The sequence below is a fragment of the Sinocyclocheilus grahami genome, unplaced genomic scaffold (assembly GCF_001515645.1).
Source record: "Sinocyclocheilus grahami isolate Dianchi unplaced genomic scaffold, SAMN03320097.WGS_v1.1 scaffold17.1, whole genome shotgun sequence".
Lineage (NCBI taxonomy): Eukaryota > Metazoa > Chordata > Actinopteri > Cypriniformes > Cyprinidae > Sinocyclocheilus > Sinocyclocheilus grahami.
This window is the reverse complement of record NW_015505196.1, coordinates 1619276-1634800: the sequence shown is the minus strand read 5'-3', so window position 1 is coordinate 1634800 and position 15525 is coordinate 1619276. Positions and strand designations below refer to the sequence as shown.

General features: G+C 36.6%; 2 protein-coding genes across 2 annotated transcripts in view; one reads left to right on the top strand and one right to left on the bottom strand.

Moving 5' to 3' along the window:
• The first annotated feature begins 3008 nt into the window (after positions 1-3008).
• Positions 3009-5181, top strand: hmgb2a (high mobility group box 2a). Its single transcript, XM_016232158.1, has 5 exons — positions 3009-3111; positions 3814-3972; positions 4154-4299; positions 4381-4555; positions 4634-5181. Exons 2-5 carry the CDS (start codon positions 3826-3828, stop codon positions 4808-4810), a joined length of 645 nt encoding a protein of 214 aa, XP_016087644.1. The 5' UTR covers positions 3009-3111; positions 3814-3825; the 3' UTR covers positions 4811-5181.
• A 354-nt stretch (positions 5182-5535) lies between these two features.
• The window catches only part of LOC107551995 (N-acetylgalactosaminyltransferase 7-like), a 17376-nt gene continuing 7386 nt past the window's right edge, over positions 5536-15525 (bottom strand). The window contains exons 3-7 of the mRNA XM_016233808.1: positions 11038-11257; positions 9020-9238; positions 8836-8934; positions 8598-8726; positions 5536-7301 (exon numbers count right to left, since the gene is read on the bottom strand). Of these exons, the coding sequence (XP_016089294.1) occupies positions 7164-7301; positions 8598-8726; positions 8836-8934; positions 9020-9238; positions 11038-11257 (805 nt within the window). The 3' untranslated portion in view covers positions 5536-7163. The remainder of the gene's footprint in view (positions 7302-8597; positions 8727-8835; positions 8935-9019; positions 9239-11037; positions 11258-15525) is intronic.

Below are 15525 nucleotides of genomic sequence, written 5' to 3'. Positions count from 1 at the left end.
CTGAACCCTATAGAAAATGAGTGTGGTGAACTGAAGAGGAGAAGCACCATCATGGAGCTGGGAATCTGAAGGGTCTGGAGAGATTCTGGATGAAGGAATTGTCTCTGATCTCTTGTCAGGTGCTCTCTAACCTCATCAGGCATTATAGGAGAAAACTCAGAGCTGTTATTATGCCAAATGGAGGTTTCAAAAAACATTGAATGAAAGGGTGCCGTTAATCGTGTCCAATGTGTATTAGAGAAAAACATTTATGTCATAATGATATTTCCCCCAATTTCTTCAATTCTTATTCTCCAATGAAAGGTTAGATTTATGTGGATTTTTTAAATAAAAGATCAAAATGATTAACAATGCAGATTTATTTTCACAGCCTTCTTTGATCATATTTACCAAGGGTGCCAATAATTCTGACCACGACTGTATATATATATATGTATGTATATGTGCTATACAATAATGCAAAGAGACACTGCTACTGAGCTTGCTGTACAGTCAAACAAAACTAAATATAACACTCTTCACATTTCCGATAAGAGTATCGTTTTTGTTTGTATTAGCATGTCTGCTCTTGCCAGATCTTGGAGCACTCTAATAGCACCACACCACTGATACAAACAGGATATTCTTCATGTACAAATCTAAAAGGAAGGGCATGTTACAAAAGAGAGATAAAGGCACAATGTTTCACCTGAACATTTTTCTATACGATTTGTGCAAGTCTAAAGAATGACACATTTTCATAGTTAAAAATCCACAAGTCCACAACAAAAAGTTAGACCAGACAACCAACAGCTTTAGTTGTTGTGCTAGACATTTGGGATAGAAGCACAACCATCAATACCCAATATACTCACACAACATACTTTAATAAATACATTTTCCTTATCTGGTCAAAAATAAATAAAAATAAATAAAAGGATATATTCAAAGCTATATAAAACAAAAAATATTGTATTACTTTTTACAAGAAAATACCATTTCAGTCTTTCTACTACAGAATTTCACATGTAATTAATGCATTACTTGCCATGTCCTATATCAGTCCACCCAGTCCTCTTATTTGACCACAGTTCAGACTTGAATCAGCCTTTCAAATCGTGCCTTTTGTGCTCAGGGTACTTACAGAGCCATTTGGCTAATTCTCCAGAACTGTTTTACACTTCAATTGTCTTAACCTATTCAAATCCAATGGCAAAAGGTGGAGAGAAGTGATTCAGGAGAATGTGAGGTGTTGTTTAATGCTCAAACATAGGTGGTAACAGTGTCATGCTAATCCATGCTGATGTCCTCATTTAGTTCTCCATCACAGTTACATCTAAAATGTGTAGTTTTCTACAATGAATCTATATGGCCACACATTGCATGGAACTGGCTTGAACTGCCCAAGTGCCTATACTAAGATTTCAGCTAAATAAACTAGCCTATCCTTTATTTATTTATTTATTTTTTAAATTGCATTGGCACATTTACATGTATGTGTGTGTTTATGATAGTAACACTGGCACAAATTCTGCTGAGAATAGCAACAACAGCAGCTAACAATGTCTACAAGTTCTGTTGTTTATTGTGCTATAATAATGAATAATGAACTTTGTTTATATATTAAGGATTAGAAGAAAATGAATGCTTGTTGATATATCAGTTTTAAGAATGCTTCCGTGAACTATGCAATGCATTATCTTCTGTTGTAATACTTTCTAATATCCAGTGGTACTCAGTGAACAAAAATGTTGTTGATCGTGTATGTTTACCAACGTCACCAAATTTGCCCACACGTAAAAAAAATATATATAATAATAATTCTCGGTGGGAAAATGGGGTTACGTAAAAAATATATTTTTGTTTTTTATTCAAGCACTAAACCTTAGTAACACGAAGAACATTCATAAGAAACATATATATAATAATAATTCTCGGTGGGAAAATGGGGTTACGTAAAAATATATATTTTTGTTTTTTATTCAAGCACTAAACCTTAGTAACACGAAGAACATTCATAAGAAACGTTATACTTGATGAGAACTGAGAATCTACAAAAACCATGTGACTTTAATACAGCTTAAGGCATATAACAGACAAAGTGGGTGAAAGTAATTGAAAAATAGCCATGGGATGGTTTTAACACACACTTTAACGTATGAGGAGGTGTGAGGTGCAAGGCGTCTTCAAACTCGCATCTACAGACTTCAGCTTTTGTCCATATGGCGCTACATTGTTTGAATCACTACAGACTTTACCGCAAAACCTGAATGTGATTTTGTTTGGCAGGGAGATCATCCCTCAAACACTTTCACTCAGTGTGTGTGTGTGTGTGTAACCTATTCATATTTGTTTCAGACAGACGTTTAAAATAAGAATAAAACTGAGGTGCATTTCCCCGATTCAAAGACTTACCGCTCATTATTTTAAATCCCCAGTTCAACCAATAGCTGACGAGATCAGTGGCGTCGTCAACTGGATCTAAATACAGCTTAAGGCATATAACAGACAAAGTGGGTGAAAGTAATTGAAAAATAGCCATGGGATGGTTTTAACACACACTTTAACGTATGAGGAGGTGTGAGGTGCAAGGCGTCTTCAAACTCACATCTACAGACTTCAGCTTTTGTCCATATGGCGCTACATTGTTTGAATCACTACAGACTTTACCACAAAACCTGAATGTGATTTTGTTTGGCAGGGAGATCATCCCTCAAACACTTTCACTCAGTGTGTGTGTGTGTGTAACCTATTCATATTTGTTTCAGACAGACGTTTAAAATAAGAATAAAACTGAGGTGCATTTCCCCGATTCAAAGACTTACCGCTCATTATTTTAAATCCCCAGTTCAACCAATAGCTGACGAGATCAGTGGCGTCGTCAACTGGATCTAATTTCCACGAAGAAACTTGACTGCGGTCATAAACAGCCAATAGGACTTCAATACCGCTCCTAGAAAGTTGGCGATTCAAATTTGAACTTGTCCCAACCAATCAGACGAGAGCTCAGAGGGTGGAGTCTATGGGCATTTAATCAAGTTTGTGCGCCCTGCAGCACAGCAACAAAACAGTTTACAAGAAGACTAGACTCAGGTTACGTACGTTTTGTCGAGCATTTGAGGCTGATTATAGGTAAGCATGTCTTGGTTTATCTAGCAAATGTTTTTAGATTTTTTTTTTAAATCGAGCATTTATCGAGCGAGTCTAGGAAAAATAGTTTCATGGTCGTGATTATTTATTGTACGAATTAAGTATTTTATACGAAACTTAAGACTTTACTATTGTTTTAGTTCAAATTAAGTGAAGTGGTGTTTATGGAAATGTTCTCGTCTTAGCTGTAACTGTTAGCTTTGTTAATGTAGTGGAGACGTAGCGTTAGATTTTCCAGGATTTTAGCAGCTTAGTGATCTTGTGCAGTTAAGAGCGCGAGCAGCCATGACTGGCTGGGAGTTTGAGGTCGTAATGGAGACTCAGCGTCTGTGTCCTGAGCCTGAAGCAGCTAAAAGTCCTCCGAAGTAGTGTCTTGCTAATTTGGTGGGTTTATTTTCGTTTTAACGCGTAGAATCTGAAACCATTTGCTCTCGACAGACATTCTAGTGCATATTTCCTGCAGTTTAGGCGGGATAACAAAATGGAGGGACGCTTATTGTTCTAGTTGAGTGATCTGATGGAAACGAAGCAGGAACTTGATCGGATTAACTTGCGTTTAGTGAGCGACCATTTCACTGTTGCTTACAAAGCGACACTCGAACGGGGGTTTGACTAACAATACATGCTGCTGCTTTTATTGCTTTTTTAAAAAAACGGTTTTTGGTGTTTTGATCACTTTTTTAGCATATCACAGCCATGGGTAAAGATCCTAGTAAGCCCAGAGGAAAGACGTCCTCTTACGCGTTTTTTGTGCAAACCTGCCGGGAGGAACATAAGAAGAAAAACCCAGGGACTTCGGTGAACTTTACAGAGTTTTCCAAGAAGTGCTCTGAAAGATGGAAGGTGAGTTTAACAGTAGGGCTGCAATGTTTTTCCGGGGGGTGGTGGTTGTTGTTAGGTAGGGGGTGGGGCAGAATTACACGATGCATCTGTTACTCAAGTGACTGAGGCAAATGTAGTGCGGGAGGATAAAGAGCCACACACTGCGTCTGGCAGAACCTAATCATAGTGTCATGTTTCTCAGACTATGTCCTCAAAGGAGAAGGGCAAGTTTGAGGAAATGGCCAAAAATGACAAGGTCCGCTATGACCGGGAGATGAAAAACTTTGTGCCTCCTAAAGGTGCAAAGGGAGGGAAAAAGAAGGATCCAAATGCTCCGAAGAGGCCACCGTGAGTAGTGCACAAATAGACCCATGAGATTTTCTTTTGTTTTGACTTGAGTATAATTTTATTTTTCTCCTCTATCATCAGATCTGCGTTCTTTGTCTTCTGCTCTGACCATCGCCCAAAGGTGAGGAGTGACAACCCTGGCGCATCTATTGGTGACATTGCAAAGAAGCTCGGCGAGATGTGGTCCAAGATTTCACCAAAGGAAAAGACTCCATATGAGCAGAAGGCCATGAAGCTCAAGGAGAAGTATGAAAAGGTAACGGTTGGCCCAATTCTAGGTACTTTCAAAAACCACTTGATGTTTTGCTGGTATTAACAAATAATTTCCAACCAGGATGTTGCTGCATATCGCTCCAAAGAAGGAAAAGCAGATGGTGGCAAGAAGGGTGGACCTGGCCGGCCTGCAGGAAAGAAGGCCGAAGCTGATGATGAGGATGAGGATGATGATGATGAGGAAGAGGAGGATGTAGAAGATGATGATGATGATGATGACGACGATGATGACGATTAAGCTATCAGGAAAACTTATGCCGAGTTGTTTGCAAAACAATGTGAATGCATTTTTTAGCATTTAAAGTTTTTCAATACATGTACAGAAATGTGTGTAATTTAATACATATTGAGGTCATGTGCTGTTTTGTAAATGTAACAGCATTTTTTTTTAGCACTGCTTTTTGTCTTGATAGCTGTGGTTGCTTTGGTTTCTTTTCCCTGTTCGTTATGATCTACTACTGCCATTTTAAGACAAATAAGGAACAATTTGTGTAGTGTCAATTTTTAAAACAAGCTTTAAAGTTGTGTAGACAATCTTTTTTTTTTTTTTTTTTTTTTGTATATTGACCAATTCCCCTTTTCACTGTGCAATTTTGACTTATTAAATAATTTTGCAGAATTTCGGTGTTGTCAGACCATGTTTAAGTTCATAGCAGCTAGTGCTGCTTAGTTGAATAACTAAGATTATTGAAATATAAAAGTTACTAATGGACTAGGCAAACTTTTTAACCTTTTAGTTTGTTCAGTTCTGCTTTAGTTTTAGAACTCTTAAAGTTGTTCTGTTTGTACTCCTAGTTTTACAACCAGGTGCAACTACATTAAAAGCAGAGTATTGTACTTCTAATAGACTTTGAACCATTTTTTCTTTTTCCAATTAGGTTTAGTTTCTTGTTGTGAGGTGGCCATAAGAACTATGGGGGTGTAATTGCCATCTTAAACCAAGGTTTTTTTTGGGGGGGGTTAGCCATTTGGTTGACCTATTGAAAAGGCAAATACTAATTTCTCAAATGAATGACTTGATCTTAAAAATAAGAGGCGTAAATGCACATGCAACCTCATCTATAATCTGAGTTAGATTTGAGTACATGATTTATGTTCGGCTTTTGCTTGGCCAAGTGACAAGTGGTCCTATATACAGGTTGGGTATATTGTTATATGCAGTCACAATAAGGTGTGCCGTGTATCATACACATGACATCTGCTCACTTGCATCCAACAGACTGCTGCACAGCTGATGCTTTTCCTGCACGCGCTCAGTCTACTGCCTTGAACAACCTAAGCAGCACACAGTCTATTGTAATTATTCAAATGCTTGGGATCATCTCCATTTTTTTTAGTAGGCACTTTCCAAGAATGGAGTACAAAATAGCATGACATTTTTCTCAATAAAGGGAGGTGGTTCTTTATGTCAGCAACTCTGAAAACCAAACGTTGACCTAATTATAACCTGTTTAGCTTCTTAAAATTTGAGATATGCAACTCTTTTGGACACAATTTGGAACAACTCTGTAGTTCAGAAACGATGGCATGGCTTCAGTATTAAACATGCTTAAATGGCCTACTTTTCATGGTTCCATATTAAATTTAATTAACATAATTTTGCTACAGAAAAGATGTAATTTATGCTTCTTAAAAAAACGGCAACCAATGGGATACCCTATTTATGGAAAGTGCCAACAACATTCTCAACAGCCTACAAAAATGTAATCCTCATGATCATCTAAATGGTTGAAATATTTAACCTGCTACAAACAGACTTTCATACAGCAGCAGACTAGTAAAAATTTTCCATTTATTTTCTTGAGAAAACAACCATTATAAGTTAGATATTTACACCTTCATTGGGAAGGCCAGCATATCTCAAAAGGTTAATTTAGAAATAATCATATTTACATTGTACAAAAACAAAAATTTACACATTGCAATCATTCTTGCTCTTAAAACATAACTTTGCTCCATTTGCTCGAGATGATTTTTGGCCATGAATAGTATAATCAAACGTTGATTTTCACATACAAATACACATCTATTCCCCCAACCAATCAAACTTTTTAATGCAGTAGACAAAAATAAATGTATCATTTTTTTTCCCCCTCATTGTTGACCTTATATCCCCATTTCTCTCCACTCCCATTCTTTACCCATAGTATATGGCAAAAAATAAAATGTGCCATTGTGCCAAAGACCAAAATAGTTCAAGTTGCAGGTTGTCATCTCAAACATAATGAAGGTCCAGTATTAAAAAAATATGCATCCCAGTACTTGATGGACAACCTGTATTTTATAATGGAGCAGCAACAAAAGTGGTATTAGATAATTCATCTCAGCACACATTGTGCACATTCTGTGAAAGGGAAAAACATTCTGTTAGGTAGACCCCTCCAATCCACAGATTCCAAAGAAAAACCCATGCGATGGACACTGGGGATGAACCGATGTAAACATTGTCTTCAATGGAGAAAAAAAGTTTATGTTTATGATCAGAGTTCAGTTATTCAGGTGATGACTAAAACCTAATTAGTCACATTTATACTGGTAAAACCTGTTGCTGTAGTCAGTGTTTATCCTTGAAGCACATTTGAGCCTGGCTCTCAAACTGCCACAATGTTGTTCATCTCCCACTTCTGCGAGCTCTTGCTGTTGTCACAGTCAGCTATATAAACTTTGTGCAAGACGTCAGAGCGATCCAAGCATTTCCCTGTAGGTATATGTGTGAATCGATGTAGATCCTAAAAAATCAGAAGCATTGGAAAAGTTCAATCAAGAATCAATACAGCAAGGTACAAGAGTAAAGTTTGCCAACAACCTAACAAAACACTATTTGTACAGTATTTATTACTAGGTTTTAATCTAGTTTACATATACTATGGTTCATTGTTATTACATGTTTGTTAACAACCGATTAACTAAAGAATATTATGTTTTTATATTTTACTATTGTTCAAAGGTTTGGGGACAATATTTTTTTGAAGATATTAATACTTTTATTCATTAAGGTACACTAACTTTTTTGTTAAAAATATTTTAAAAAATGATATAATGAGCAAGTACATCATGAACCCATCTTCCAAACAGTGTTTTTGTCTACTCCTTAATCACTACGGTACACCTGTAATTTAATATTAGGACGACTTTAGACCTGTCAGGACAACAACCGCTGCAGAGTCGGCCAGTAGCTACATGACAAACAGGGAGAAGTAACACCGTCTACAATGTTCTTCCGCAAGACGAGTGCAGTTTTGTTTATTAACCGCTAGAGCGCCAAAAGTTACACAGTGTACCTTTAAGGACTCGTTAAATTAATCAAATTACTGTTAAGACTTTCACATTGTAAAAAAAAAAAATCTATTTCAAATAAATACTGTTATTTTGAACTTTCCATTCACCAAAAAAATAAAAGTATGGTTTTCAGAAAAATATTACACTTGATGATGATGATGATGATACGAAATGTTTCCTGAGCAGCAAATCAGCATAGAATGATTTCTGAAGAATCATATGACATTGAAAACTAGAGCAATGGCTGCTAAAAAAAACAGCTCTGCCATCATAGGAATAAATTGCATGTTAAAATATATTCAAATAGAAAACAGTTATTTTATTTACAACAATATTTGACAATATTGTTGTTTTTACTGAATTTTTCATCAAATAAATAAAGCCTTGGTGAGAATAAGATGTTCTTTCAAAAACATTGAATAAAATCTTAACTTACAAAAAACTTCTGAATTATGGTGTAGCCTATATATTAATTTCTGCAGATAATACATTTTTAACGATCAACCAAGATTAATGTAGAAGCATTTTTACTGTTATTTATTCCAAGCAATTATAAACTAGTGTTAGACTACTGAAACATATTGTAAAGTGTCATATACAGCTTAATTTGTGTATAGGATTTGACTAAAAAAATTATTATTCCAAATGTTTTGATGTAAATAAAATTATTTATTTGTTGTAAAAATAGAATTTTTTTTGACTTAGAAACCAAGGCCAAAGATGGCTCAATACCTCCTGTGACATACCTTAAAATATCTCCACTCCGTGTGCTCGTTTAGGTTGCAGTGTGTTATGATGACAGCAGTTCCGTCTCCCCCCTTTGTCAGGCACTGGTCATACTGCATGAGCTGGTTTGCTTCATTAATTCTAAAGAGCTAGAGTAAGGCATAAGCAAAATCAAATGAGCGGGAGAGAAGAAAAATAAAAAGCTTGCCATGCAAACTGTAAAAAGTAAAGTACTGCTGCTAAATCGTTTTCCTTTACCTGATTTCCACCCATTCTATGACAAGGCCCAATTTCGACATTGCCACCATTGGTGTGGCCCATGCTGTCGATGCAGTAGCTGGTCTCAAACCCACGGATCTATTGAAAGAGAAAATGATGACAAATGCCAATATCTTTAAACCAGTTTCAACTGTGTTTTTCTTTGCATTGATTATACAAGCACCTCTCCCCATTCCACATTCTTTGGAGGCAGTGGGTAATGCAGAGGGATGTCATAGGCAATCTCTTCCATGAACCACTTGAAGCTCTTGCAGCGATGTTCCTCTCTGAACTTTTTCAAGCTGCTGGTGTCTCCGTAGGCCAGCGTCAGTGTCTCAGGTCGACTTGCGTAGAAATAGTCTTTATACTCATCCCACCACACCTCCACCACCCGCACATAGTTCTACACGCAGCCAAAGAGGAGAGTGGAGACTGGATTTAAAGTGTAAAGTATAGCTGTGAACCAGCTTTGTTTTCAGATTCAGAGAAGCAGGTTTATAAAAAAAAAAAAAAAAAAAGGGGAACTTCCGACTTTGCTATGACAATCTTGCATGTTCTATACTGTCTAATGTACCTCATGAGCACCATGGCAATATGGTAAGGTATGGTATATAACATGCAGAGGCAAAACTTCCAGCTTTCTGCCTGCACATATTAATTATAGCTTGCTACTCAGTTGTAAAATAATGTTATTGGCATGTTACTCACACCAACATCATTACTAAAGCAACCAGTGTAGAAATACAAGACATTAATTATACCAGAGCAAGTGGATCCAATTTGGCAGACAGTCCACCCTAAAGATTGCATTTGAAAAACAAATCGAAACTGTGTGTGGCATCAACAAAGTTTTTACTGACCTTTATTACTAAATGCATGAAACATTCTGAGCTGATACGCCCTTTATTGATTCTTATCGGCTAAGTCTGCAGCACTGCATTCATTCATAGTTCCCCTGTGAGCAATCTCTTAAAGAGTAATGATCTCTATTCAGTAACAGTCTTCTTGCCCCATATTAATGAACAAGTGCCCAGCATTAGTCTTCAGGCAGACCACCTACAGGTTGAGGCAACGATATGTCTCTTTCACTTAGAAGTGCAGAATAGACTCTCTAGAGAGGGGTATCAAAACTAAAACCATTCCTCACTTTCTTAAACCTGAAAAACCAGTAACTGCTAAAAGACAGTGATACACATAAATCACAGAGTATTTAGAAAACCGAGGACCACCAAAAAGCAAAAAAAAAAAATGCTGTAGTCATATTTCGGAGAATTTCATCAAAAATATCTTAATTTGTGTTCAGAAAATGAACGAAGGTCTTACGGGTTTGGAACAACATAAGGGTGAGTAAATAATGACAGAATTTTCTTTTTGTGTGTGAATGAACCCTTTAAGCCTTTCCATGTATTTTAGACCACAGCTTCTCTACATTAAAATTATGAGCTAACTGCACAATATAAATCAGTTATATTAAAGTCAGCATGAAAATAAATAAATAAATAAATAATAGTAATAATATTAATTATTATTATGAATAATATTAATCTAAATGCATGTTATTGATTTTATTGTGAACAATTCATCTGTGCAAACATTTTTTTTAACCCTATAATTCTTAATAAAAATGTCAACATTCAGTCTTTCGGTAAAACAACAAACTTCTCTATGGTGATGTGTGCCTGATTTCTCCAACTATTTACTTTGCCTAAGCCCCACCCCTTTTTTACAATCGACCCTAAACTCATATTCAGTTGATTTGCCTCCATCCGATCAACAACCGACAGATAGAACCAAGTTCCTGCCCTAGATTTTTTTTTATTAATCCGTTTCACAATATGGAAGAAAACATCTATCTTACATTTCGTCACAACTTTAATTCAAAGAGAATCAGCATCATTATTGCCGGTTTACTCGGCTGTTGCAACATAATACAATGTGTAAGGAACGTAAACAACAGCAACACTACTTCCAGTTACTGAAATATCTATACCGATTTGAAAGCAGCTGAGCTACTCCCCGACACAAGTGAAGTCATTTATGTCTCCTTTGTGATTATTAAGAAACACTGGCATCACTGCACCTCTCTTTTCCATGTTTACATTGTAAATATGACTTCAGTGTTGTTGTTTTTTTCTTTTCAATTTTGCACAAAATAAGGCCAGTATATGTACTAACTTTAAAACAGTGACAAGCACAGAGTACACACATGCTATGTAGAGTGTTTGATGAAGAAATGAAAACAATCTTCACACTACCTTTGTTACTAAAGTCATCAATCATGACAATCTCAGCCAGGTATTTCCTTGGGGTTCTTTTGATGACGCTGTGCACCGTCCTCATCAGGGTGGACCAGCCCTCATTATGGAAGACAATGATCACGCTGGAGGTGAGGAGGTTTTCATCATAGTGCCAGTATTTACACCTAGAGACAAATATACATAGTTATAAAGCACACTATTTTGGAAGTGAATGTTGTTGATCTCATGGTGTGCACTTGCACACACAGTATAGCATGCATTAGTGGTAGATTCTTACACACTTGCATCCACCTCCATCCTGTGGAAGCAATTTGTGAGACAGGAAACAGCAACTTTGCACACTGCTTCCTCTGTATAAAGGGAGAGCAATGCCCAAACACACTTCCTCATTCTCTTTCTAAGCTCGAAGTTAAAGTTTCTTTATCCAGTTTCATTCACTTTCAGTAGATAACTGACAGTTGTGTGTGGGACTGGAGGAGAAATGCTGTTTAAACTAGAGTTTGAATTGCACAAACGCAATCTTAATTTTTAAAGAGTTATTGTAGAAATATAGAGGTAGTTGGAAAAAGATTACATTTCAGGTCTACTTGAGATATGAAATTGAAGAATAAGCACAAAAAAGCATAATAATGAAAACTATTTTGGCTTTGTTTGTAGACTCCACGTGGGTTATTTGCACTAGGGTTTAGTTTATGTACAAATTCTTATATAGTGCAAACAGAAGCTTGAGCAGCTTACAAAACAGAACATATACATATATATGAGGAAACTCTTGATGCCTAAAGTAAATAGGACATAGATCTGCCTAAGCCAAGCATACGCATGTAATATAGGCTTGATTAAACTCATTAACAAACACATTTCCTTCCCAAACCCCAAAAAAAGATATTGTTTCCTGTCTGCAACATACTGTAAGCAATACTTTTTTTCTTATGGCAGTTTAGTCTCTTTTAACATCAGATTTAAGTGCCATGTAACAAGTCATAAGGCCTAACTTGTCTTACATAGCACAGCAAAGCCACTCAACTGGAAGAGCAACTCACTCCCATGACATTCAGTCTCAATGGAGATCGGGGTGTGCTGCACTACTCACTACTGTCACCATTAAATGCTAATGCTAATTGTTCATTGAAACTACAGCGATGGATGCTATTTAGTTACATGTTTTAGCTAATTTTAGCACTGACTCTCTGAGGTAATGTTCAGTCGTGATGTCAATTTGTAGGCCAACTCTAATTTATCATGTGCTCCCTAGAGATTTTCTATCGTGTTATCTGAATACCAGTTTTTGATTGGAGTGTAAAATATGGTCTTGAGATTACTCGAAGAGACTTTAATGTTTTGTTCTAGAATATAATAAAAAAATGTGAGTTTTAAATACTTAAGCTGCTAAGAAGTTACTATAGAAGAACTACAAATGTTGTCAGAATCAAGAAGCACAAAAAGCCACATCCTTGTAGTGGTTGAAGTCTTTATTTAGCAAGCTGGCTTTGAAACTCAAAACAAGGGTTAGAGTTAGGGTCTCTTCATGTAACGTTAAACGCACTGACCTTATTTTACTCAAATCAAAAAAACAAATCCATTTAAAAGTAGCAGTATATTCTGACCTTTTCTTTAAAGGCTAGAATATGTTATATATGTGACTGATTAATTGGAGGGCTTTAAATGCATGAAACAGAAGGATGTATAATTTCATGGCTGTTTCCCTTCATGACGCAATGAACGATGTCGTTTTCACGAGGCTGAAGTGACTGCCTCAAAAAACACGTTTGCGCCAACAAATAAAGATATCAGATTTAAAATGACAAAATGATTCGCTGTTAACATGCTTCAGCCTGTTTGTCTCATGAGAAAGGCACGAGTAAATTATAAACGGAAGCAAAATCTCACTTCAGAGAAAACACTGACATCTTCAGACAAAAGTTGGTATCACTGTGTACACTCACCAACAATTCAGTATCTCAAAAGAAAAATACAACCAATGCAAATGCTCTAATGTAATCATGTTATGGTTTAAATCAGCATAATTAAGTCTGAGAGAGATACATATATATATAACACACCTGATCATTTTGAAAGGGTCATTTACCAACCAATAATGACAATGCCAAAAGATCAGTGCAGGTTGTTCTGTTCCCAGTAACATTTACCTTTACACCTTGCCTGTACCAAAGAACAGCAGTGTACATTGTTTCAGCCCTGACTTGGATCCAGACACTATCCAGATTTCTCTGCTAAAAAAGGGTTTGATTTCCCCAGGAGGAAGTGAGTTTCAGCAAGCTAGCATGTGCATTTTTTAAAGACATCCTGGCATTGAGTCAAAACATGTAGCAGTGATATTACAACACAGCTGAATGAATAAGCATGACTGAGTTGAACTGAATTGAATGACCCCGATGTATTTATTTGTTTGATATAACATTTTCTGAATGTATATAAATTCAAGAAAGTATGCTGGTCAAGTTCAATACAATTTTCATGAAAAGTATAGTTCACCCAAAAAAAGAATATTCTGTCATTATTTACTCGGCCTCATGTCATTCTAAAACGGTATGATTGTGTAACATAAAAGAAGATATTTTGAAGTATGCTGGTAAAATGACAGTGTATTGTGTGACACGGGTGTCTTTTTCAGGTGAACTATCCCTTTAAAACCCATCTTTCAGGCTCTCTGCAAAAGGAGTGGCACTGACTACAATGCCATAAAACTGCAGTAATGATTAAACTGCTGATGCTGCATGTTGTGTTGACTATCAACTCAATGTATAACAAATGTGAGGTGCGACCATTTTATAATTATGTCAGAAAATAAATCCTATTAAACAATGAGTTTGTGTGCAAACTGGACGACCTACAGGGGTCAGATATGATAGACCTGTTGTTAAAGTCTCAGGTCACTTCTGAAGCTGTATAAATTTATAAAGCAGTCTCAGGCAGATAATCCAGCTTTCCAGCTTGAGGGGAGTTAATGAGAGAGACTGCAGCTTATCATTCAGCTGTGACGTGGCCAAACAACATTTTGGTGGCTGAATTATGGGCATAATGCCAATCCTATTTAACGTCTTGAACATTAGTAATAGAGTGCAGCACATTATCTTTTGAGTACTAACTGTCCTCTGAGTGAAAAGTGTATAAGAGGTACAAACATTAATGTACTGCAACACAGTACACTTTTTCTATCAGAAGGTACTTCCAAGCTACTTCCACGTCCCATGGTGTTACGTCATGAAAACTATGATTTTGTGATGCTATCATGAGCAAAATGAATAGGTATTTTTTGTTAGTGGGAACTGAAAAAAAAAATAAAAAGAGAGAAATGACGTGGCTAAAGAAGCAGGTAGTTCGTCATCTACTATGCCACTGAAATAGCTTGTTTGAAAAAGGTGTGTACTTATGGTTTTCATCTTTCTGGGTGTGATCACAAAAATAACTTGGAAAGCCAACATGTCAGACCTGACTGTCTATAGCAGGGTTCCTAAAATCTTGCCCTGGAGGGCCAATGCGCTGCAGAGTTCAGCTCCAACCCTGATCAAACTCAGCTACCTGTGATTTTCTAACGATCCTGAAGACATTGATTAGCTTGCTCAGGTGTGTTTGATTAGGGTTAGAGCTAAACTCTGCAGGAAAGTGGATCTCGTGGGCCAGATTTGAGGATACCTGGTCTATAGTGTGTGTGGCCTGAGCATCTTAAAAAACTTGAGTACATTTTTTTTTTTCTTTAATAAAAACTGTAGTCAAACACATGCTAAAACAAGAGAGGATCATCCGCAGGGGCTTCGCTAGTGGGGGGAAAAGGGTGACAGAGTGCATAGGGCCCAGAGTTCTGAGGAGGCCCGCGATCACCTACTTGCCATCGGGAGCACCGGGACATTCCAATCAATTAGTGGGCCGAATCCGATCGCCGAAACGAGGAAGAACTCCCCGATATTAGGCACTGTTTTTACATTACAGTGCATGCGAAACCGCATAAAGCAAATACTCCAAAAGTGTGAAGCAGCGCTACCCGATGCATCTGCGCATCAAAGCAGAGCGAGATCAGTCACCCGCACAGCACTGATGAACTTGAAGTTATTAACACTTTACAAATAGCCTATGTGTTGGCAGAAATGTATTATAAATGTTACTGTTATTACATATTGGGGAATATTTTTAATTTTATAAAAGATGTTTTGTAGTTTCTTCATGTTTAGTTTTTTTTTAACGACAGATTTTATAGTTTATTATTACTTATTTATTTTAAAAACCATATAACCATTGTAATGAGGACCAAAGGGAGATTCACCCAAAAATGAAAATTGTCATTTACTCAACATCATGCCATTCCAAACCTGTATGAATTTCTTTCTTCTGTATTTTTGTCCATACAGTAGAAATCAAGGGTAACCAAAAATGGTTTGGTAACATTCTACAAAATCTTCTTTTGTGTTCAACA